Source organism: Prionailurus bengalensis, chromosome A3 (assembly GCF_016509475.1).
Source record: "Prionailurus bengalensis isolate Pbe53 chromosome A3, Fcat_Pben_1.1_paternal_pri, whole genome shotgun sequence".
Taxonomy (NCBI): domain Eukaryota; kingdom Metazoa; phylum Chordata; class Mammalia; order Carnivora; family Felidae; genus Prionailurus; species Prionailurus bengalensis.
In genome coordinates, this window is record NC_057354.1 from 105,938,539 (window position 1) to 105,964,095 (window position 25,557).

General features: G+C 37.4%; 1 protein-coding gene across 11 annotated transcripts in view; it reads right to left on the bottom strand.

The window, feature by feature from the left end:
* The window catches only part of EML4 (EMAP like 4), a 161,638-nt gene that overhangs the window by 40,255 nt on the left and 95,826 nt on the right, over positions 1-25,557 (bottom strand). For all 11 annotated transcript variants that reach the window (XM_043604081.1, XM_043604086.1, XM_043604078.1 and 8 more), the window contains 7 exons: positions 13,373-13,496; positions 11,262-11,411; positions 10,232-10,301; positions 9,016-9,126; positions 8,195-8,290; positions 3,815-3,949; positions 3,568-3,703 (listed from right to left, as the gene is read on the bottom strand). In XM_043604081.1, coding sequence (XP_043460016.1) covers positions 3,568-3,703; positions 3,815-3,949; positions 8,195-8,290; positions 9,016-9,126; positions 10,232-10,301; positions 11,262-11,411; positions 13,373-13,496 — 822 coding nt within the window. The remainder of the gene's footprint in view (positions 1-3,567; positions 3,704-3,814; positions 3,950-8,194; positions 8,291-9,015; positions 9,127-10,231; positions 10,302-11,261; positions 11,412-13,372; positions 13,497-25,557) is intronic.

Sequence of the window (25,557 nt, forward strand, 5' to 3'; positions counted from 1 at the left end):
GTCTGATGCAGAGACTCCAGAGAGACAAAGGGAAGTTGTTTCAGCGTGTTTAAGGTGAGGGGATGAATAAGAGAAACCAGGGCATGCTGCTCTCCCAATCCCCAGGGGAAATGTCTCAGGCACCCCAAGTTGGTTCCCTGTCAACCCCTACCTCTCTTCTTGTGGATTCTCAGACTCTGATTGGTACAGCTAGTTTTCTTTCTGCGGTTACCACCTGTTACTGCTAATAAATAATCTCTCTCTGCTCCCAGCCCACTGATTTTAGAACAACATGTCTAATTTTTCTTACAAACTTCTACTCTGAAGGAAGCATGATAGTCTGGATATTTTTTCAGCTTTTTCTTAATAGTAAAAAAAAAAGGGGGGGTGTTGAAAAAGGTTATTTTCAATGTTGCTCTTGTAATTTTTTTCACCTACCAGAGAAAAGGGCAAAGTGGACCTACGTGTTTGGGTACAAATGGGGCTTAAAAATTTATCTTTATTTCTGAGAAAAATCAATTTGAGGTAAAGCTAAAGAAATGCCAAAGCCCATTATGGGGGCTGGGAAGAGGGGCTGTAGTGAGAAAAAGAAGGGGACCAAACTGTGAGTTTATTCTCCCCCCCCTCCATCTTATAATATGGCCATGCATATTAAAAAAAATTTTTTTTAAAACATTTATATTTATTTTTGAGAGACAAAGAGAGAGCATGAGCAGGGGGATGGGCAGAGAGAGAGGGAGATGCAGAATCCGAAGCAGGCTCCAGGCTCTGAGCTGTCGGCACAGAGCCTGATGTGGGGCTTGAACTCACAAACTGCGAGATCATGACCTGAGCCGAAGTCAGACGCTTAACCAACTGAGCCACCCAGGTGTCCCTGTTTCTTTCTTTTTTTATTATGGTATTTTTAATTTTTTTTCCAAGTTTTTAAAAAATTTATTAGTTTTTAAAATTTACATTCAAGTAGTTATCATATAGTGTAACAATGATTTCAGGAGTAGATCCCTTAATGCTCCTTACCCATTTAGCCCATTCCTCCTCCCACAACTCCACCACTAACCCTGTTTGTTCTCCATATTTAAGAGTGTCTTATGTTTTGCCCCCATTTTTACATTATTTTTGCTTCCCTTCCCTTATGTTCATCTGTCTTGTATCTTAAAGTCCTCATATAAGTGAAGTCATATGATATTTGTCTTTCTCTAATTTCGCTTAGCATAGTACCATCTAGTTCTATCCAGGTAGTTGCAAATGGCAAGATTTCATTCTTTTTGATTAACATGGCCATACACACTACCCTCACAGGACCCAGCGCAAGGGAGACTGAACCCTCTAGTCTGTTGCTATGTTGAGAAAAGCAGAGGAGAAAGGTAGGAAATGTGCCACAAATGTAGTAATTGGGACAATCATTCTTTATTACTACACTATAAAGAGCTGCTAGTCATGAGCTGTTAAGATCTTTGGAAACAGCCTTTCAAGAATTGATAAGGATAGTTTTAATCACTAATTGTTTAGAAAATAATATCTCTAAGTTCACAGGGTTTTGGTTTTGTTATTATTTGTTATAGTAAATCTACTATCCACAGAAAAGACAAAGGTTTTAGCTGGATCTCAATTCCAACAAGTAGAACTCTGAAGTAATGGAGTCTGACTATGTGATACTTTACATGACATTACTATTATTCTTTTTGTATCCATTAAGAACAGAAACTTCAGGGGTGCCTGGATGGCTCAGCTGGTTAAGTGTCCGACTCTTGGTTCTGACTCAGGTCATGACCTTGTGGCTTCATGGGACTGGGCATGTACTGACAATGTAGGGCCTGCTTGGGATACTCTCTCCCCTTCTCTCTGCCTCTCCTCTGCTCACACTGTCCCTTTAAAAACATCAAGTCTTTAACAAAGTCACCTTTACTGAGAGCAATGTCATCCTGCATGACCCCCCTCACCCCCCATTTACCCAAATAGAGAATATCTCAGCTTCTAAAGGTCCAGTCTCAGAATGAATGGAAGCTCTTGCTCTTTTTCAAGGATAATTCTTCCTCCTATACCTAATCCAGGTATTCTCCTGTCTCTAAGAGTTTTAGTTTCCTCCTTGTCACTGGCAATTCCCATTTTACTTCAGGTTTTAGGCACCCTTCAAAAGACTACTGAATGACTCTAGTAACTCTCTACTTCCCATTCCATTTTCACCTTGGATTCTCAAAATTCTCCATTTTCAAACTGGCCATTCTATACTTAGCTGTTTTGGGGCCTTAATCTAAGTTCTGTTGATACTGTAAACCACTAATGGTTGTTTCTGAGTTTTGATTCTTGATAGCACTGATACTCCTAGAAACTCCTCCCTTCTTTGGGGGCACTAAATAAACAGTTCTATCTTGTTAACTTTTTCTTTTCTTAATTTTTTTTTTTTAACATTTATTTATTTTTGAGAGACAGAGAGAGACATAGCACAAGTTGGGGAGGGGCAGAGAGAGGAGACACAGAATCTGAAGCAGGCCCCAAGCTCCAAGCCATCAGCACAAAACCCGATGCCAGGGATCAAACCCACAAACTGTGAGATAATGACCTGAGCCGAAGTCGGATGCTTAACTGACTGAGCCACCCACGTGCCCCAACTTTTTTCTTTTTACATCTTATTTCTCACCAGGGTCTTTTCTGGTATCTAACTGGGGGATAAAGACCATCAGCCTCACAACTCGTCTTTCATGGTCAACTCAACCAGTTTTAAGGATTCTTTTTTGGTTACAAAAAAATCTGTATCTTAATCCTTACTTAAATTTTTAATTACTTAGACTGTATTAATTAAACTGATAGTAGGAATTATAAAACATTACTCTTTTTTAAAATCAAATTTCCTTCGGGGTGCCTGGGTGGCTCAGTCAGTTGAGCATCCAACTTCGGCTCAGGTCATGATCACGGTTTGTGAGTTTAAGCCCCACGTTGGGCTCTGTGCTGACACCTGGGAGCCTGGAGCCTGCTATGGAATCTGTGTCTCCCTCTCTCTCTGCCCCACCCCCACTTGTGCTGTGTCTTTCTCTGTCTCTCAAAAATAAGTAAATGTAAAAAAAAACAATTAAAAAAAATCAAATTTCCCTCAAGTTGGCTATTTCTCATCTTTGTTAACACTTGTACACGACAAATTTATTCACATTATCCTGGATGCCTCACATTCATATCCATCTTTCTGCCTCTGCTTGCACTGTTTCCATAAACTGGGATCAATGTTCCATATCTTTTGAAGTTTTGTATCATTATGGCTTAACTTAAATACCATTTCTTCTGTGAAGCCTTCACAAAACACTAAAGATCAGGATGATTTCTCTCTCAATCTTTGTACTCTTTAAATTAGTATATATCTTTATCGTCTCTAATTACTTTGTATTAACCTCCTAGAAGGAAAGGTTCAATACAGTCAAACGTAGGTTACATACGGTCATGAATAGCTGTGTAAACAATTTAACTTTAAAAAACAGATCATGAAAAATGTTAAAAACAAAATGCATGTTGATAACTCTCCTGGTCTGAGTAAGAGCCGGCCTACAACAGCAAGACATACACATTAAAAGTGAGGACTTCAGTGTGAGAATACTGTACCTTTAGGCCCTTTCCCTGGTGTCGGTTCTACAGTAGTTTTGCTCCATATAAGTATGACTCCACCTGAGTCACCAGTAAGAACATCTCCGTTTCCCAAGAATGCTAAACACTGCACAAATTTTGGTTTTTCATATTTCTACAATGAAACAATGAGAATTTTCAGTTTTTCCTTTGGCATGATGACTATGTTTACTAAACAATAAAAATTAAAAGTTTTATAATGAAGTTTTAACATTCTGATCCTTACCCCAAAAATTCCCTGTTTTCTTGTTAGTGAATTACCACTCCAGGTCCAGAAAAAAATATGAGATTTACCACATGTTATGATGGTATTTGCGTCTGTTGGATGGAATTCCACAGCCAAAACAACTTCATTTGTTGTCTGTGGATAAGAAATAAAGCTTTAGATGAAGTGTATATCCTTATCTCCAGCAAGTACCAATTATAGCTACTGACAATTGAAGACTAGGAAACATTTTGAGATAATGCCTTTTCTATTAAGATCAATTTTCCTGAAAAATTTTAATAGATTTTTAGAATAATGATTTAAATTTGATGTCCTCACACTAGTGTATCATCTTTTATGCTATTTATATATAATAACTCTGCATTAGGAAGACATATGAATTAGTTTTAGATTATTTTAATTTCCTGCACATTCAGGGAAAAGTATAATAATAGTAGCAAATCAAGAGCCATGTACATTCTATCTTAAAGACAGATTGCCATTCTGACTAAAAAAAAAAGTCTTATCTTTCTTTGTACTATTATTATTGACCATTCAAGAAAATATTACTGATTTAGAGATTTGTCATGAGGTTGAAGGCTTAAAAAGTAGACACAGAATAGTCACTACAGATTCCTATAGAAATGAAAAAACAAAAAAGAAAGAATTTTTATGCTCTTTCTAGAAAGGACAAGATTTAAAAGAACTGGAGTGAAAAAGGAAGAAAACAGGCATGAAGAGTCACAAAGGAATTACAAATGTAGTGTTTTCACAAAATTACTGAATTGAGGATACTTAAAAAATTGTTTTTAATGTTAATTTTTGAGAGAGAGAACAAGTGAGCAAGTGTGGGGGAGGGGCAGAGAGAGAGAGAGAGAGAGAGAGAGAGAGAGAGAGAGAGAGAGAGAAACAGAAGATCTGAAGCAGGCTCTGTGCTGACAGCAGAGAGCCTGATGTGGGGCTCGAACCCACAAACCATGAGACCATGATCTGAGCTGAAGTTGGACGCTTAACCGACTGGGCCACCCAGGCGCCCAGAGGTTTTATATATATGTATTTTTTTTTCCTTTTTTAAATGTTTAAAAAAAAATTTTTTTTTCAACGTTTATTTATTTTTGGGACAGAGAGAGACAGAGCATGAACGGGGGAGGGGCAGAGAGAGAGGGAGACACAGAATCGGAAACAGGCTCCAGGCTCTGAGCCATCAGCCCAGAGCCTGACGCGGGGCTCAAACTAACGGACCGCGAGATCGTGACCTGGCTGAAGTCGGACGCTTAACCGACTGCGCCACCCAGGCGCCCCGCTTTTTTAAATGTTTTTACTTAGTTTTTTGAGAGGGAGTGTGAGCAGGGGAGGAGCAGAGAGAGAGAGGGAGACACAGATCCTGAAGTAGGCTCTAGGCTCTGAGCTGTCAGCACAGAGCCCGACACAGGGCTCAAACCCACAAACAGATTATGACCTGAGCTGAAGTCAGGCGCTCAACTGACTTAGCCACCCAGGCGCCCCTGCATTTTAATAATTAAACAGCCCTTAGTTTTCACTTGGATAAAATAAAAACTACTTGACAGTTGAATCTCATGCCAAATGGATTAACTGACGGTTATAAAGCTAACTACAAATATTTCCAGTATACAAACCCATAATGCTAGTGGTAAGATATCAAGACATGATTTGAAATAATCTATGAAATTAAATCACTTTGGGTATGAGTGTAGAATAGAATATTTTACTTGGATTTTTACTGCTGTATATTATACATATATATATATATATATGTATATATATATATTACATTGTTTTCCAAAATGGCTGTGTCAATTTCTATGTCCAACATACAGGAGTGTATGCGAGTTCCGGTTACTTTACACCCTCATCAACTTTAGTTATTTTTGTCCACTCTCATCCCTTCATATTTCCACATACACTTAGCTTGTCGCATCCATGAAAATCATGCTGAGATTTTGACTATGTTGAAAGTACAGATCAGGGGCACCTGGGTGGCTCAGTCGGCTAAGGGTCTGACTTTGGCTCAGGTCATGATCTCACAGCTCATGAGTTCGAGCCCCGTGTCGGGCCCTGTGCTGACAGCTCAGAGCCTGGAGTCTGCTTCGGATTCTGTGTTTCCCTCTCTCTCTGCCCCACCCCTGCTTGAGCTGTTTCTGTCTCTCAAAAAATGAATAAATGTTAAAAAAATGTTAAAATGTTTAAAAAATTAAAAAAAGAGAAAGTACAGATCAGAAATAAATTTTTAAAAAGTACAGATCAATATGCAGAGAAGTAACAATTTGTATATCCACGATTATTGTATATTCTATCCACGATTATTGTATATTCCTCCATTTATTTAGGTCTTCCTTAGTTTCTGTCAATAAGGTTTTGAAGTTGCCTTATTGAATTTCAAACTTCTATAAATTAACTAGGTATGTACCAGTTCCCAAATTTTTGTGACTTAACAAAAATAGAGCTTACCTACAGTGGAAGAGAATAAGGTCAACACACAGGGGAAAGAGGAGAGACAAGAGAGTCAGTGATCCGGTCCCTGAATCAAGTCATTCCTGAGATAAAATTCCCCTCTGACTTTTATTAGAGGTTTTCTTTTTCTCCCTAAACATGAATAAATTCTCTTTAAGTTATCTTTAGTTGTTTTTCAGTCACTTGCACTGAAAAGAGCTGTAATACAGACATCTGGGACAGACCTTAGGGAACTTCAGTGTGAGAAGCAAGGGGAAAAGAGTTTCTAGCTTGCACAAGTAGCTGGAATGTGGTGTTAATCACAGAGAGGCGAAAACTGTTTGGGGTCTAAGGGGGATGACTGGTGCACATTGGGACATGTTGATTTTGACTTGCAGGACAGGACACTCAAATAAATGAGAGAGATCTGGGCTACAGTTAACTGATCGGGGACACAGTAGACAGTAACTAAGGCCATGAGAGAATACATGATACCAGTGGAGGACACAGGATATAACTCTGAAGAATACCAACATTTAAGGTCTTGGAAAGGAGAACACAGAGTGGCCAGTAGGAGGAAAACCACAAGACATCATCTGATAGCCTTTACTACAAAGGATCAAACGCACACATTTTACTTCGGTATAACATCCTTATGTTTCAATGTTAAATTACTCTAAATGATGGCTGAAAGACAATCTATATCTTCATTTATGTTTTTCAAGGTTTGAGGTTTCTGGACATGTTAATATTCTTTTCAATTAAAATCAAATCGACTCTATTTTTTTCAAAAGATTAACTCATACTATTTAAAAGAATCTCTTTTTGGCCAACAAGCTGAAAGCTTTAGCTTATACTAAACAAAACTGCTGAGAGAGAGAGTGCTCAACTAAAAAGGAATGTGATGTTATTTAAGAGTACAGCAAATATGTCATAGGCTTTTTTTAGTCATCCTGTCACTCTGAATCCCTCTGAAAGCCTGTCAGAAGGAGGCCATTTCGACCCATATTTGCAGCATTAACTTTATATTCTTCTCTTACAAGTTATAGCCAGATCCACACAAAGGGATCAACCCTATTCTATAGCAATTATAAATACTATAGCAGTTTATGTAATAATCCCATACATGTATTAAAACCAAAAAACTTATCCTTACATATGCTTTTCGGTTATGTCAGTTATATTCCAAAGGATGAATTTTTCCTTTAGATTTTTAATGCTTTAAAGATTGAATAAATGACAAATTTTGTTAAAGAAAAACCAGATAGTGTAATCAGAGTTAATTTTGAGATTAGACATCCATCTACTCTGGCATTTCAGTAGCACAATATGCCTGAAGTATCACTGAAATTTGGTTGAGTTCAAGCCCTGCGTGGGGCTCTGCGCTGTCATGGCAGAGCCTGCTTTAGATTCTCTCTCTCCCTCTCTCTCTGCCCCTCCCCTGGTCTTTCTTTCTTTCTCTCAAAATAAAGAATACTGGGGTGCCTGGGTGGCTCAGTTGGTTGAGCATCCAACTATTGATTTTGGCTCAGGTCATGATCTCACCGTTTGTGGGATCGAGCCCCACGTCGGGCTCTGCACTGACAGCATGGAGCCTACTTGGGATTCTCTCTCACCCTCTCTCTCTGCTCCTCCCCTGCTTGAGCACTCCCTCTCTCTAAATAAATAAATAAATAAACATTAAAGAAAAAAGAATACTTTAAGAACTGATCTCAGAATCTATAGATAACTATCACAGAAAGTATAAACAGGTGTTGTTAAAAAAAAAAAAAGAATACTTTAAGAATGGTATTCCTAATACCATAAAATGACGACAAATCAATAAATCTAATGAATATGGCCAACTGGTATGCTCTTGCAACTTAAGGATATGCAGTATACATCCAAGGATCTGAAAAAAAATAATGTATTCTAAAAAATAATACTCAATTAAAATTTATTTTGATTTACCTTTATTTCTGCTCCCTTTGATTTTTTCTGCCAATCCCAAACAGTAAGCATATGCTCATTGGAGTCATCAATAACACATAAATGAACACCTGAATCCTAAAGAAAAGTCAATTCAAGGCATTTAAAACTTTTCAGATAAGGGTGACTTTCTAAGAAGAAATACCGTATTATTAAAACTGGCAACATTAATATAATCCCAAACCCTTTAAACTTGAAAAGGATATAAACTTGAAATAAAATGATTATACTATTTACTGACTGTATTTTCTTCAGAAATATAATGAAGATTCTTTTTAAAAATACTTCCTGTTTTTAATCTTGTTTCCAAGGTTAACTTCCACTTACTATATAGTTACTTGTATTATTCAAACAGCAATTTAGCTTTCCATGATATACCTGACTTACATTAACACAGATAAACAGGATAAATAAAACGTAAATAACTTCTTTTCTAGGAGAACTGGCCAGCTTTCATGTCTGTAAATTTTCTAAATAAAATAAGATTTCCATGATTCAAGCTGAAGCAAAAGCATATCTTACTGCTTATTTCAACTGGACCATGCTATACACATATTCCTCTAACAATTTCCTGCTATTACACTGGAATCCTAGTTCAAAACAGAACAAAAGTATAATTAAGTATAACAACCTGTATCCCATTTAAACCAGAGTACTTTAGTACCTAGGTTAAAATGCTGGCCACTGCTAAGCAACAGCTAACAATTCAGAGTTATCACTTTCTATGAACACAGACACAGACACAAAATTGAGCTTGACTTCTTTACTGCAGCTTGCTTACTTCCTTAAAAATTGTTACTTACTGCTTTTGAAAAATCCAGGCATCCTACTCCACGCTCAAAGGTCCCAAGTCCAATAATTTGCAGAGTGGATAAACTAACTGAATCCCACACTCTGACATGGGGTTGCAGAGGCTGCAAAAACAAGGGGAAAAATACAATAGCAAGACTAACTGGTATTCAGGTGGATGCAAGTAAATACTACCATCACACAGAACTGCATTCCATCTTTCAAAAGCAGTGGGTCTGGATAAACATCTAATATAAAATAGCTACTACATTTAAACATGACCCCAAAGAATCTTGAGCAGATATTTTCTTCTCATACCATGAAAACAAGAAAATAACAACAGTGATAACAGTAGCAGCAAATGATTTAGTATTTACTATGTCATACACTATTCTAAGTACATCGCATGTATTGATTCATTTAATCCCATAAACTATGTACTATTATAATTACCATTTAACCAGATGAGGAAACTTAGATTTGAATAACTTACCCAAAGTTATACAGCTATTAGAAGGTGGAATTAGGAGTCTAACCAAGGCAAATTTGCTCTGGATACTCTGCTTTTAACATTACCTTCATTTCTAGGAAAATAATACTTTTTTTCTATAAGTGTCCAATACATTGCTAACCAAACAGTTCTTACATAGAATTTGGAACTGGAAGGGGCCTTAGAAGTCATCCATTATAACCATTCTGACTCCTTTTCTTTAAATAAACTGAAGCCAGGGAATGTCATGGGTACAGTCATACACATGTTAATCAATCATCAATAATATTCACTGCTGATCCTTACAAATAAGGGATTTGTTATATAAGCCAATTCAATAATACTGAATAGGAACTGACATTTTTAAAGTGTTATCAATTCTAGTCATATATAAAGTCAAGAGATCCATCAACATAGTGAAAATGTGGCACCTTCTGGCAAACACTGATAAGTTATGCTATGTTAAAAAAAAAATCAACAAGCTTACAAGTCCTCCCAATTTTACAAGTAAATAGTTTCCTTAGGGAGAACACTTATTTTTAGAGAAAAATATTTAAGTAGTATGATTCTGTTTTTTGGAATCTTCTTACATTCTACTATTTTTTCCCTGCTTATACTAGAAATCCCTTAGCTGCCAAATTTTAAAAGAATGAAATAAATGAGCTGCGGTTAAAATTCCTATCAACTCCATTCTAATGACAATGTCACTGATACAGCATGCAGAACCCTATGCCACTCACCCTTCCATCTTTATCCACTCCAGCAATCTGTCCAGTTGCGATCCTAATTTTGTCAGGATGTATAGCAAGGCTAAAAAGCAGTATTAACAACAGTTTTAAATATGGGAAACATTTCAAGTAGCTGAAAGTATGCCTTAGTATCAACATTTATCAATTTTCAAACATTTTTAATCATTAAAAAAATTCTCATTGTGACCTGTTTTCTTTAGCAAATCAAATAAACATCAATCATCTAGAAGATGTTTTTTCCTAAGTTTTCGGCTGCACTTTTTCCTTCTTTGTTAAATTAAACAAATTAATGGAGCCCTAAATTTGAAGAAAACACATATTCACAATTACAGGGTAAGTTAAAATGTCTTCATCTGTTCCAGCTCCTTTCTAGTCCTGCACATAGGCGTGCATACTCAGACGGTTTTATTACGGGGAAGGTGCAGTCGTGCACTGTGCAAACTCTGTGTCAACATCTGCATATTCCTTTTGTGACATCATCCGTATGCATCTTATTAACAGCTCTTCTACCATTTCTACTTTTCTACAAAGGAACACAATGAACATCTTCACATAGTACCTCCAACCTTTTAATTAGCTCTTAATGCTGAACCCTTAGGTCAGATTTGGGGCATGAAAATTTTAAGACTGAAAACTGTGTAGCATACATGCCCACATTCCTCATGATCAACGTACGAGTGACTAGCAAAGTTTGTTGTTTTTTTAAAGATGTCTTCCTGTCCATATTTAGACTCCTTTCTATATCTTGCAACCAAAGGGTAAGCTTATTAAGAATGTAAATTTTTTGCTCTTGTTATGTACTGCTCATTCCTTTCCAGAAGAGTAGTATCAATTAAAATTGTCTTAAGAAAAGATTCCACTACCGCTTCCCCATATTAAAGTGCTTTTTAAAATATATCTACACAATACCCATAATATCCTTAAGATCTGAGCTCTCCAGAAGAAATCATTTCTGAAAAACCCAAATTATAAAGAAATGCAAAAATGACAAAGAAAAACACAAGTATTAAATGATACCAACCATTTCACACAGTCTGTGTGACCCAGGTAGTGTCGCTGAGTTCTCTCCTCATAATTAAACAGTACTACTACTGATGCTATGAAATACACTATTTCTCCGGTAGGAAGAAGGTAAACATTAGCACGGCAGTCCTTTCCTCGGTAACCATATCTTAAACAGCAGTCAAGGTTTTTAATAAATGTTATTTTTAAGGTGTAAACTAAAGTTTTTCATGGATCCCTAAGGGAATCAGGAAAGTATAAAGAAAACCAGAATGCATCATCAGAACTAAGAAACTCAAGTCCTGCCCTAACCAGGGTGCAACCCTGAGTTTTTAATGTGCACAAAACTTAGTTCCCTCATTCCGCAAATACATACTGAGTTCCTAACGTGTGGCAGGCACAGAGCAGAACATAGGCTTCTGAACAAAATGAATGGACACCTGTGTCCCTGGAGCTTAGCTCTGGCAACGATGACAAAAACAAACACTAAATATATCATTAGAAATTGTGGAAAGACAAGGGAAAAAATAGTGGTCGTTTCCTTGAGAATACCTATTTTCACAATTAAACTAAACAAGGAACACCTAATTTAAATGGAGAGAAAGTGAAGAGAGGGATCAAAAGAAGGGTGGAGAAAATGACATTTATGCTTGACTGAAATAATGAGTGAGACAGGAGTACTTGGGTGGCTCAGTTGGTTAAGTGTCCAGCTCTTGATTTCGGCTCAGATCATGATCTCATGGTTTGTGAGTTCAAGCCCTGCACCGAACTCTGTGCTGATAGCACTGAGCCTGCTTGGGATTCTGTCTCTCTCTCTCTCTGCCCTGCTTGCTATGTCTGTAGGTCTGTCTGTCTGTCTGTCTCTCAAAATAAGTAAAAATAAACTAAAAGAAAAATGAGTAAGACAGCCAGGCACAGTTTGGTAGTGTTTATTAAAAAGTCGCAGAGGGCTCACTTCGGCAGCACATATATTAAAAAGTTGTACAGATGGTGCCTGGGTGGCTCAGTCGGTTAAGTATCCGACTTCAGCTCAGGTCATGATCTCATGGTTCGTGGGTTCAAGTCCTGCATCGGGCTCTGTGCAGACAGCTCAGAGCCTGGAACCTGCTTCAGATTCTGTGTCTCCCTCTCTCTCTGCCTCTCTCCCATTTGCACTCTGTCTCTCTCTCAAAAATAAACAAACATTAAAAAAAAAAAAGTTGTACAGAATTACGGGATTGGTGAGTTTTCCAAAGCTAATTTGTGTGGAAAGGAGGGAATGAATCAAAGGGCAGGGGAAGTGGGTACAGAATGGAGGCAAAAAGTTGAGTTCAAACTACTGACTCCATTCTGCTTCGTGGACTTTCTCAAAGGTTCTGAGAGAAAAATTTCTAAGTGAAATTAAGAGAGCTCTTTTATATAGTCATTTTTTACCAAGTCTGGCTGACAGGTTAATTCTGGAATTAGAATCACCTTGTTAATTTGATGTCTTTATATAAAATAATTTACATTATTTCACAGGTTACAAAATGCTTAACTGATGTTTTCTTATTTAATTCTTACAAAAGCTCAGTGAAGTAGGAGTTATTAACTTGTAAGTGAAGTAAGGTTCACTGGGGGTGGTGGGGCTGATTCTTCTAATTCCATTCCAATGTCTTCTCTACCACATCGCAAATACCTACCATGATGTTCACAGAACACTGTTTGCCCTATCCAAAATTATTATAATTTGGGTGGTTTTAAATTGCTATTGGCAAAATACACATAATATGTGGAGGATGAGAGGTAACATTTTTTTACTTTCTCAAGTGGTTGCTATACTCATCACACTTTTCTTGTATAAAGAGAATTTTTTTAATAGTTTAATTATTCGAGAGAGCAGGTGTGCGTGCTTGTGAACACGAGCGGAGGAGCTGCAGGGAGAGAGTGAGAACCCAAGCAGATGCTGCGCTGTCAGTGCAGAGCCTGATGCAGGGTTAATCTCACAAATGATGAGATCAACACCTGAGCTGAAATCAAGAGTTGAACACTCAATCAAGTAAGTCACTGGGGCCCCCGTCGTACAACAACAATTTTGACAGAGGTTAGGTAAACTAATTTTTCTTAAACTGAAGACAAAGTGAACACATTTGCTGTCACGGTAGAGGATACACCCACTCCAGTTTCAGCTTCTCAGGAGGCAGTTCTGTTCTGATGTCGTCATAGTTTTCAACATCAGAAGGAATGAACATTGTAATTGGCCGACCACGCATAAACATTTTAACATATTCTCCTTCTGTTGAAACATAAGACAAAAAAATTAAGTCAGTTTTGAGAATAACAAGAGAAAAGTGGATTTTTAAGGTGATATAGTAAGAGCAAGACAAAAATAGCTAGTACAGAGTTTTATTCTTATACGTAATCATTTTTATATAAAGGCTTTGTCTAAAACATTGTAGGGAAAAAATACCGGTCGTTTCCTTAAGTGAGAATACCTATTTTCACAATTAAACTAAACAAGGAGGTCAGGAAGGTTGAGGTAGAAAAATGCAAAAAAAAAAAAAAAAAAAATTATGATGGAAGTTTTTCTGACAGTTGAAAAGAAGAAAAAGATTATCAGGGCAGATGACAACCGTATCTACCACACTACCTGATCAACCTACTGATGTTTAATGACATACAAAAAACATGGCCTGAGAATATACCATAATGAGAGGAGTCACACAGCCTCCTAAGTCAGGATACAGAGAGAAGACAAGAGCTCTGCTATTCACAGTGAGTACAGCTGGAAAGAAGACCAACTTCCCTCACTGCAGGACTGTGCCTACAATCAAGGCTGGGCCTAAACAATTAAATTCAATTACAATATGCTAACATTTTTAAATTCAATTACAATATGCTAACATTTTTAAAAGACAGTGCTACGAAACAGTTTTCTAATTAGCAGTATAGGTTCTAAAACATCTTTACATAGACCAAATAGTTGTTTATAAGATCTGCAACAATCTAAAACTAAAAATGTTAGACAAGTCTAGAATCAAATCATATTTGTTGTGAATCTTTTACAAAAGGAAACAAAACTTCACTAAACAGATGAGTTTGTTCCTTAAAAACAATGAACACCCCTGCTTGGCCCAGCATTCCAATGACCTACATCTAGGTAAGTTTAATAAATGTTGACAATGATTGTGAAATGGCTACAAGAGAACCTGAATGGGAAGATGAAAGTAAGGGATTCAGTATAAAAGCCTAGGAAATGTCTAGCACCTACCAACTTGTTTGGCTTGCTATGAAAAAACAGCATTAGAAACAGACTGCACATGTGGTCATCAACCTGAGGCTGATACAACTCTAGGACCTCTAATAATGACCTAAGCTACTAAGTAGAAGAGTACATAATAATTCAATAGTTTATATGATGCAAACCATGGAAGAAGGAAAGATAAATTACTTGATGAACGTCTGCGAGTATTTCTTCAGAGTCAGATTAAACAACTGTGTTATGGGTGAGAAGTTCAAGTTATTTTTATTATTATTACTCACTTGTGCTTGGCCTCATGGATTGATCTAAGAACAGGCTAAGACCTCCCACGCCACAGTTTTCACACCACATGATGTAGGTCTTTATTACTTCTGAATCTAAGAGTGGGCTCTGCTTCCTGATGATTTTTAGCACAGCTGGACTCTGATGAGAACTAAATGATTACCAGCTGCAACTATTTCTCTTCTGCAATCGTATTTATGTGTCTCCTTGTCCTTTTTTGTATAGTTTATTTTCTTATAGGTATCAATTTGTTATATAATTTTCCCTCAAAGTTTTTTTTTTTTTTTTTTAAAGAATATAAATTCTTAGAGGTAGATATCCTGTCCCTTGGAATTTCCCCTAGGATCTTTGATCAGGGGTATATATCATAAATGCTTTCTGAATGAAAAAACAAAACAATTAGTAGATGCTTCTATCACCACCTAGAAGAGATCCCATGTCCAGGGAAGGGAATGGGTTAGGGATAATAGTATCAAAGAAAATAAAAGCTCTCTTTTGCGAAGAGAGAAAGCTAAGAATACCATATTGATTCTTCTGTCAGTTATTATTTATCAATTATTCCTTTAGCAGCACAAACAACTAAGTAAAAGCAAAGGAACTATCTAGTGCTTGTCAACTTTTCTAATATAAAAATGGCAATACACGTCGGGATGAAAGTGCTTTCCCTTTCTGGAAATTGGCAGTATATATGTTGGAGGCCAAGTATGTCATCTAGGAACCATAAACAATTCCTGAGACTGAGGGACACAATACATTATAGTGGAAAGAACATGAGCTCTGGAAAAAGACTGATTGAGATCTGTGTTCCAGCTTTACCACTTCCTAGTTGCGTGACTTCGGCCTCATTTTCTTTCCTTTTTTTTTTTAAAGTTTTTTTTTTCTTAACGTTTATTTATTATTGAGAGACAGACAGAGACAGAGCATAAGCATGGGAGGGGCAGAGAGAGGAGGAGACACAGAATCTGAAGCAGGCTCTAGGCTCTGAGCTGTCAGCACAGAGCCCAAAGCGGGACTCGAACTTACAGACCGTGAGATCATGACCTGAGCAAAGTCGGACACTTAACTAACTGAGCCACCCAGGTGCCCCTGGCCTCATTTTCTTATTATATAAAATGATACTATGATTTACCACCTGTGATTATGATCAATTAAATAACACTTCACACTGTAAAGGATAATATGAGGTCCTCAACAAATATTTATTCCCTTCCCTTTGAGAAGGATTTGAGACCATTCTGAATACTGTCTAGGAACTGCTTATATGATTTAACACACTGGAATATCTCTTCATAAGCCTTAAAATGACTGTCCACAGAATAGTATGTATAGGCAAATAAGCTAGAATTCTGATTCTATCATGTACCTTTTTGTAATGTTTATTTTGAGAGAGAGAGAGAGAGAGAGAGAGAGAGAGAGAGAGAGAATGAACGAATATGAGCAGGGGAGAGGCAAAGAAGAGAGGGTGAGAGAATCTCAAGCAGACTCCACACTCAGTGTAGAGTCCAATGTGGGGTTCGAACTCACAACCTCAAGATCATGACCTGAGCTGAAATCTAGAGTCAGATGCTTAAATGAGTCACTCAGATGCCCCTGCTACTGGAACATTTTAAATTACCTATGTGTTATACGTTATGTTTCTATTGGATAGTACTTTTCAGACAGTAGTAAGGTCCTCAGGTTGGTCCACAGAAGTCCAAGTACCTGACAATACAGCTTACTTATAATCCAAATAATAGAAGCTTGAGCTCTGGATCCCAAAAGTAGGAAATCAGAGAGTACAAAAGAAGAGGAAGATGTTTCTGCTCTCCTATCTTTGGGAAGAGTGAATGCTAGGCAGAAATTTGAAACACTGGATGTTAACACTTCCTTTCTTTGTCCTTCTCACTGCTGGCACTTCCCCTTCTGTCTGCTTAAGTCTTGTTAATTTAATCTTCTACTTTAGCATCTCCCCTAGGCTAGCCTATCCTGCAGCTGTCCTATCTTGCAAAGTGCTCCAAATTGCAAAATGATCTTAATCCAAACTTTTTGGGATAGTTATCTAAGGTGTTCTGAAAAAGCAGTATTGCTGAAATGATTCATACAGATACAAATAACTGGTTATTAAAGTTACTTATATATTAAATAAACCCTACCACCAACATGGGGCTTGAACTCAAGACCTCAAGATCAAAAGAGTTGCATGCTCTACCAAATGAGCTAGCCAGGTGCCGCAAAGTTACTCATTTATTTAAAACATACTTATTAAAATTTATTAACCTTTCATAGACTAATAGTAAAAGGCAAAAGTGAACAAGGAAGTTAGTAGTGGCATACTCTGCTCCTCGTTCAGTTCCCCTAAGTGCTTTTTTTTCCTACAGCTTGCTCTCTTTTTGGACTTAGAGATTAAAAAAAAAAAAAAAAAAAGAACAACACAAAGGCTTTCAAAGGCAACAGCAGAGCTTCAGGCTTTGGACAATGACTGTACTTACTTGTATAATGAGTACTGCCTACAGAAAGCCTCTGAACATCTAGAATGCTTACAGTTTAACACATCTTTCTCCCCAAAGTTTCCATTTTAGAAATCCACTTTTATTTGTATTTTATTATTTTTTTAATAGTTTACTTATTTAGAGAGAGAGAGAGAGAGAGAGAGAGAGAGAGAGAGAGAGAGAGCGCGCATGAGCTGAGGAGGGGCATAGAGAGAGGGAGGAAGAGAATCCCAAGCAGGCTCTGAGCTGTCAGTGCAGAGCCCAACATGGGGCTCAAACTCATGAACCGTGAGATCATGACCTGAGCTGAAATCAAAAGTCAGATGCTCAACTGATTGAGCCACCCAGGCACCCCTCACTTTTATTTGTATTTTACTATCTTTAGAACCAAAGAGCCCCCCCTACTAACCCAAATCTGGAATTTGAAATTCATATTTAACTATAATGTAGGAGAGTGTGATGCTATCTAATTCCAGCAAACAGAAAATTGGAAAATCTTTACTTAGTTTGAGCTTTTTCTGTAGAACAGTTGTATTCCCCAAAACCATAAAGCTCCAGAACAGGTGGGTAAACAAGAGGCTAGAAATACTGACTATACTTTTATAGTAGAAAGTGACAAAGAGCATTTTGGGTAGGCTAAAATCTTTCCTTAAAAAGAATTATTCTCTAGAGATATCAAGTCCTAGTTAATTATTCAGTTACACTATAGTAATAACTTAATATTTTAAAATTCCAATGAAACAGTGTGATCTTTAAAACTCTTTGGACTTTGAATAGGGAACTTGATTTGTACAATAAAGTCTAAACCTTTTCAAAGGTTTAGCTGTCAAAATTGATAAAATTAGATTCCTGAATAAAAAAGGGGGGTGTGGATTTAGAAGGATATCATGTAACCCTCCTATTTCGCAGATTTAAAAATTCTTAGTTGGGGTGCTTGCTAAGTATTATGTATTACTGTATTATGTGTTATGTTTTACTTGCTAGGACAAGAACTCAGATTTGAAAAATGTGACCAAGTAGTAAAATGTTACCTTAATTTTCTTTGTTCAGACTTACTGGCTAGTAAATTTTATGGAATTATTTTTTTTCTTTTTTTTAGTTTTTAACGTTTATTTATTTTTGAGACAGAGACAGAGCATGAATGGGGGAGGGTCAGAGAGAGAGAGGGAGACACAGAATCTGAAACAGGCCCTGGGCTCTGAGCTGTCAGCACAGAGCCCGACGCGGGGCTCGAACTCAGACTGTGAGATCATGACCCGAGCTGAAGTCGGATGCTCACCCGACTCAGCCACCCAGGCACCCCTGGAATTTTTAATGACATGGAGGTAGCAAGGTGAAGTGAGGGTGCACAATGAAAATATAGAAGAAGTGAACCCAGCCTTTTAGGAGCTTACAACAGAGACATAACCAAGTCTTATTTAACTGTGAATCAACTCATACACTAATTACAGTAATAAGCCCACTTGTAGTTAGTTTCTTGAATCTAAACCTCCTTTAATCAGATTTCTCTTTGATATTTTGTTTCCAACTGTGATTGTCATTAAAATCACTTCAAGATAATCAGATATGGGTGTTTGCTTAAGCATTTTGGATCATTTTTCACTATCTGAAAAAGGCATTCTTTGGCAAAAGATGGGAAAGAAGTCTAGTTCAACAATATAGGACACATAAAACTTCTAAAAGACTTGTTGCTGTATTGCTGAAAACTTTTTTTTTAATGTTTATTTTTGAGAGTGCACCAGCGAGCATGTGTGGGGGAGGGGCAGAGGATCTGAAGCCGGCTCTGTGCTGAAAGCAGAGAGACTGATGCGGGGCTCGATCTCACAAACCGTGAGAGTTGGGCACTTAACGGACTAAGCCACCAAGGCACCCTGAAAGCTTTTCTGAACTAAGCAAAATAGGACTGTATTTTAAAAAACTCCCTCAAATCTCTCATTTATATCCTTAGGAAGTTATTTTAAGCATGAAATTAAGGTTTTTTTCATTTTATCTGAATATACCAAGTTAGAATTTTTTTAAAAATAAGAAATTCAGAAAAAATAAGATATTCAAAAGAGAAACTTCAGATATCAAAATATTTACCCCTCTAACTCCTTTTCAATTAACCATAGCAGGAAGCGAACCAGAAGGCCCCAAGGAAACAATAAAAACCTGTATATGAAATTCTACTTAAACAGAATTAAGGAGAGGTTTCAACTTTACCTTTAATGTTCTATTTCTTTAAAAAACAACCTGAGATGGGGCACCTGGGGAGCTCAGTTGGTTAAGTAACAGACTCCTGATTTCAGCTCAAGTCATGATCTCCTGGCTGTCAGGCTCTGCACTGTCAGCAAGGAGCCTGCTTGGGATTCTCCAGGTTACCCTACCTTGCTAGTAGTGTGTGTGCTCTCTCTCTCTCAAAATAAACAAATATTGAAACAAAAAAAAACAAATAAATAATACCTGAATCAAAGCAAAATAAAGACTTAAGAAATCTGAGTCCTTTGTATACGGATGCTTGCTATAGTATTTGTATGTATTTTTAGAAAGATTAAAATATTTCACCATCTTAAAAAAGTTTTAAAAGCTTTATTAAAGGAAACAGTCAACAGAATATTTCTGGTAAAACTGTTCTGTGGAGAACCAATTAGAAGTACAGTTCAGGAACATGGCATGTGATTTGCTACGATTCTTCCTGCAATCTCAGTATGTGTCACTGATAAATTATCTCTCTTGCTTGCTAAGCCTAATCACAAGTTTCAGAATTCTTTTCAAAGTGCTTCAGGAAAACAGTAACAAGTGAGAGAGTAAGAAACACATATAGAGCTTAACTGCCATTTCTCGACAGAATAGATTTCTAACCATGCTATTTCACCGACATGCTTGAAGAATGGAGACTTTTCTGGTTAATTGCATTTTCTAGTCTAGACTTTTATTTATTCATTCATCCATTTATTTATTTATTTATTTATTTATTTATCTATTTATTTATTCTAACATTATTTATCTTTGAGAGAGAGACAGTGGGGGTGGGGGGGGGGGGGAGGAACAGAAAGAGAGCGAGACACAGAATCCAAAGCAGGCTCCAGGCTCTGAGCTGTCACCACAGAGCCTAACACTGTGCTTAAACCTAGGAACCATGCATGAGATTGACCTGAGCTGAAGTCGGACACTTAGCTGACTGACGCCACCCAGGCGTCCCTAGTTTAGACTCTTTAAAAAGCTTATGCCTGGGGGTTGTGAAAATACAATATGGATGAAAAGTCTTTAACCAGAATAAAATAAATATGCACAAGACTGTTATGTTCTGTTACGAAAAGTCTTATTCTCCATTTCCAAAAGTGGCAGGTTGGGATGTTTTTCTCAGCTGAAAATAAGGAAAGAGGATGTCAAGAACAAATATTCTTTTTATAATTATTTTTTTTAATGTTTGTTTATTTTTGAGAGAGAAAGAGAGACAGAGCATGAGCGGGGAGGGGCAGAGAGAGAGGGAGACACAGAATCTGAAGCAGGCTCCAGGCTCTGAGCTGTCAGCACAGAGCCCGACACGAGGCTCGAACTCACAGAGTGTGAGATCATGACCTGAGCCAAAGTCGGTCGCTTAACCGGCTGAGCCACCCAGTTCTTAAAAGTTGGGATTGTTTAGGGGTGCCTGGGTGGCTCAGTTGGTTAAGTGTCCGACTTCGGCTCAGGTCATGATCTCGCGGTTTGTGAGTTCGAGCCCCGTGTCAGGCTCTGTGATGACAGCTCGGAGCCTGGAGCTTGATTCAGATTCTGTGTCTCCTCTCTCTGTCCCCCCCCCCCCCCCACCCGACTCGTGCTCGGTCTCTATCAAAAAATAAATAAATGTAAGAAAAAAAAAAGTTGGGATTGTTTATATTAAAAATAATAACTGGACAGTCTTTAAACATTTTAATCTAGAAGACTGTTAACAACAACATCAAGAAATAAGATCTCTGCTTCACAAGACTCAAGGAATCTTTAACAAAGAAAAGGTTCTCCTGTCTGGTTTCCTTTTAAAATATCGAGAATACCTGGAAAAATCTCAGACCTAAGGTTCCAAGTAATGTTTATGCTGCCTACTTAAAATAAGCCAGTATCTAAATTTCAGAAGTGAGTATATTTTTTGGAAATGCAATGTTTGGTTTCCTGCCCTCTGTGCCTATTTACATTGGAACAGACTTAAAGCTAGCACTCTTCTTCCCAAATTCTGGAATTGCAAAGTTTTGGATACCACCTTAACAAGGATAAATTCTATCTGTGGCTCAACCAAGGGCTTTTGGCTTATTGGGTTTGTTTCAAACGGCACACCCTCTCAGCAGGTGACAATACACTCCCTCCCTCTCAATAGGTAACATAAGACAGTGTCAGCCGAACACTGCTATCCTATATATTCGTATAGATAAATTTTAGCTGTTCTTTCAGACACAATGCTCAGTTTACACAGGTGTGATAAGGTTTTAGGACAGACCATGCCCAGAACCAACAAGTCAGAAAACAACACATGGCATGAACAAAAGCACCTACACTGAAACTCTTTAAAGGGTAGATTGAAAGCAAGTTAGTTAAGGTTGGGGGCGGGGAGCTGTCCTCCATTTTCTGTTTGTTGCAAGAAAGAGCTTTAAAAAGTTATTAAAGAAGACTGTTAGCAACATCTAGTCTAAGCCTTACTATATGTGAGGAAACTGAGGTCCCAGACATAGGAAAACTTTATTATCAGATGAATAATGTTTCGCTTCTTTCCATAATTTCCTTTGGCAAATTCCTAACTCACATTCATAATTTCAGTCATTTAGTATATGGATTCTTTAACTTAAAAAAAATTTTTTTTAATGTTTATTTTTTAGAGAGAGAGACAAGAGTGTGAGTGGGGGAGGGAAGAAGAAAGAGGGGGACACAGAATCCCAGGCAGGCCCCAGGCTCTGCACTGTCAGTATAGAGCTTGACATGAGGCTCAAACCCGTGAACCATGAGATCATGACCTGAGCTGAAGTTGGGTGCTCAACCAACTGAGCCACCCAGGCCCCCCAATTCTTTAACCTTTTTTATGGTGCAGGTCATTTCACCCCTAACCAGGACTCATGTTTAATATTCTTGCACTTTTTCTGCTATAACACTTCCCTTTCTAAGTGAGGTGCCTAATGAAGCTTTTGCTACCTATCTGCTCATTACATATCTCAGTATGTATTACCTCCTGACACGTTATTTTTTTCTTATCGTGTAGAATGTAAGTGCCACAGAGCACAGAAACTGTAACTGCTGTATCCCCAAGTGCCTAAGGATAGGATCTGTCAAAATAAGCACTCAATAAATATTTGTTAAATGAGTGAATGTTTAAAATGTGTATCTGATAAAGAATAAAGAAATGTATCAGAACTATAATAGCTGTTAAAATGATAAGATTACTCCATTTTCCTTCCTTTTCCCAATTTTGTAAATGAGTTTATTATTTTCAGATTATCTGAATAACTGTTTTTGCTACACCAAATTATTGAAGGGTTTTAGATACATATTTCAAAATGACTTTTTTTTTTTTTTTTAACATTTATTTATTTTTGAGACAGAGAGAGACAGAGCATGAACGGGGGAGGGGCAGAGAGAGAGGGAGACACAGAATCGGAAACAGGCTCCAGGCTCTGAGCCATCATCAGCCCAGAGCCCGACGCGGGGCTCGAACTCGCCGACCGCGAGATCGTGACCTGGCTGAAGTCGGACGCTTAACCGACTGCGCCACCCAGGCGCCCCTCAAAATGACTTTTAAAGTAGTTTTCATCTGCAGTCATTTTTAGACAGATAACTAGCAAGAAATAGTTACTTTTCAATTCTCTAAGATATTGTAATAACTGTTCTCCCATCTAAACACACCTGTAATCAGGACCCTACTGCATCGATTTGGTAGTTAAGCAAGAATGAATCTAAGCTTAGAGCAGTGAGGCAGCACTATGAAAGGAAGTAAGACTGTGATCTGGTGACTGATAAGTTCCCTTTTCCTCAATTAAGCAGATATCTCCCCAGTAAGTGGATCTGAGTCATTCAAGTTCTCAACATGATCAGACTTAACTATGTGCTAATTCTAAACAGCATTAAGTTATGTGGTATCTTGGCCTTATGAAGACTTAATTCACTTCAAATAGATTTGGACTCCAGTCCCCCAAAATAATTTCCATCCAAGTAATTGGAGTTTCCCTAGAAAATAGTGGTAGAAAAAATATTCATCACTTCTGCCCCAGTCACTCATTTATTTAACAATATTTATGGAGCTCCAGGTACTAGGCTAGTCACTGAGAATCTCTAAATAATTTATAAAAGGTGTTTATAGCCCCCTAGGTTAGCTCAAAAGACTTTCTCATCAATAACTTATCGAATGAATGGCACTGTATTAGAACCTATCTGCTATACCTAACGACGAATAACCCTATAGGAAAACTTAGTCACGGTCTAACTTGATGTGCTAAGTCTGTGGAGCAGAATCCAACAGAACTAGTGAGAAAAGTGACTTACATTTCAGGGATTTGAGTGAATGAACTGAGTAAGAGCCTCTTTTTGGTGGTATAACCTATCCTACCTCCCACAACTAGCCTCAGACTGTCCTGGGTACAACCCATTCCATTCCATCTCCTACTCCTTTCAACTACAGTTCTCTTCCTTCTGCCTGAGTTCTGATCGAAATATGCAGTTTAATAGCTCTTCTCGTACTCTACTATGGCTGAAGGACACAGGTCTTTCAGGTCAAGCTTTTCTCTGCTACCACTCACCTAATGTACCAAATGTAAATTGTCTTCTTCCCAAATCAAAGCAGATGGCTTGGAGCAAGTCACACTTGTCATTGTCAAAACATAGCTAAAGAAATTAATAAATCACATTTTTAAAAGATTGTCCAAAAATGATAGGTATTTTGGATTAATACCTAAAGTACAAGAAAATGTGCTGTAAAATATGCCATGCAAAATGAATGCAAACTTTAAAAATATACCTACAGCTTATATCAAATGAAGATCATCTATTTAATGGTTATCTTTTCATCTCACTACACATATTTATTTAAGTGCAAGATTTAAACTGTCAGACTTATATATATATATAACTGAAATTTACCTGGTACTATGTGCCAGATACTACACTTTATCTTTAATGTTTGTATGAACTCTTTGAAGGTTTATTATGGTCTCAACAAGAAGAAAACAAAGACTTACGAAGGCAAAAAAATGTGCTCAAGGTCACATGTGAAACCAGTCTCTGGACTACAAAATACACGTTTTAACATTGATACTACATTGCTAGCTACTCATCTCTACAAGTAAATTGTCTTACAGAAACTGAATTCCAAAACTTTTATTCTTTTCCACACCTCTCCTTCTTCTCCTCCTCCTCAAATGTTCATTTTAGTAGATACCCCTTACCTAGTTGCTCAAGCTAGCCTTCATAGATTCCCATTGTTCCTTACCTCCTATACCCTACCTATCTTACCTCTTAAACCATCTAGATTCCATCTACTTCTTTCTATAGGCTCTGTCTCAATCACAGTCAGGCCTCAACTACCTCACAGGCTGCAGCACAAAAGTTCTCTATGAAGGGACACTCCAGTGATAGAGTCTATATCCAGACAAAATATAACTGATTGAAGTGGAAAAATAATAGACTCAAATTCCAAAAATAAGGCTAAATGCAAGAAACGCTTGACATTAATAAATTCCAACATCTGGGACAATCTTTTTGAGCTAAAATTCTTGTAACAGAATTTATTTTTCTATCTCCTTTTCTAGCTTTTCATTCCATCCTTCTTCCTAGACACTGGCTAAAACCCTGCTTAGTGATGCTTCTGTGGCAAAATCCTTCCCTTCCCTCTTAAGTATATTTATTTGCCTGCTTACCTGAATGGCTTTGAAAATTGTCACCAACACAAACCAATCACCTATATACTAATCTTATGTTCTTTTTTCCTTCCAAAGAACATTCTACAACATAAGAAAATGGCAGGCAGCTCTAGGAGGATTGTATAAAATCTGAGCATTTAGCAAAACATTGTAATGATAGCGCCTTTTTACAGTTACAATGTTTTCTGTTTTTAAAGCACTTTCATATACATTATTTCATTCTTCAGCAGTCATGTTAAGTAAGCCTTATAGGTATTATCTTCAGATCAGAAAACTACACAGAGACATTGTCATTTTGTCTAGATCACAAGGCTATTATGCAGAAGAGCCAAGACCAAATTCTAAAGAGAGACTCTCCACTCACAGCTCTTTCCACTAGTTATCACTACCTCTATTTTTAAAAAAATGTTTGATATATAGTAAGAATTGTCTTTATAAGTTAAATTTCATTTTTTCCTTAAAGTATTTCAACCATTACTTAAGCTATACTTA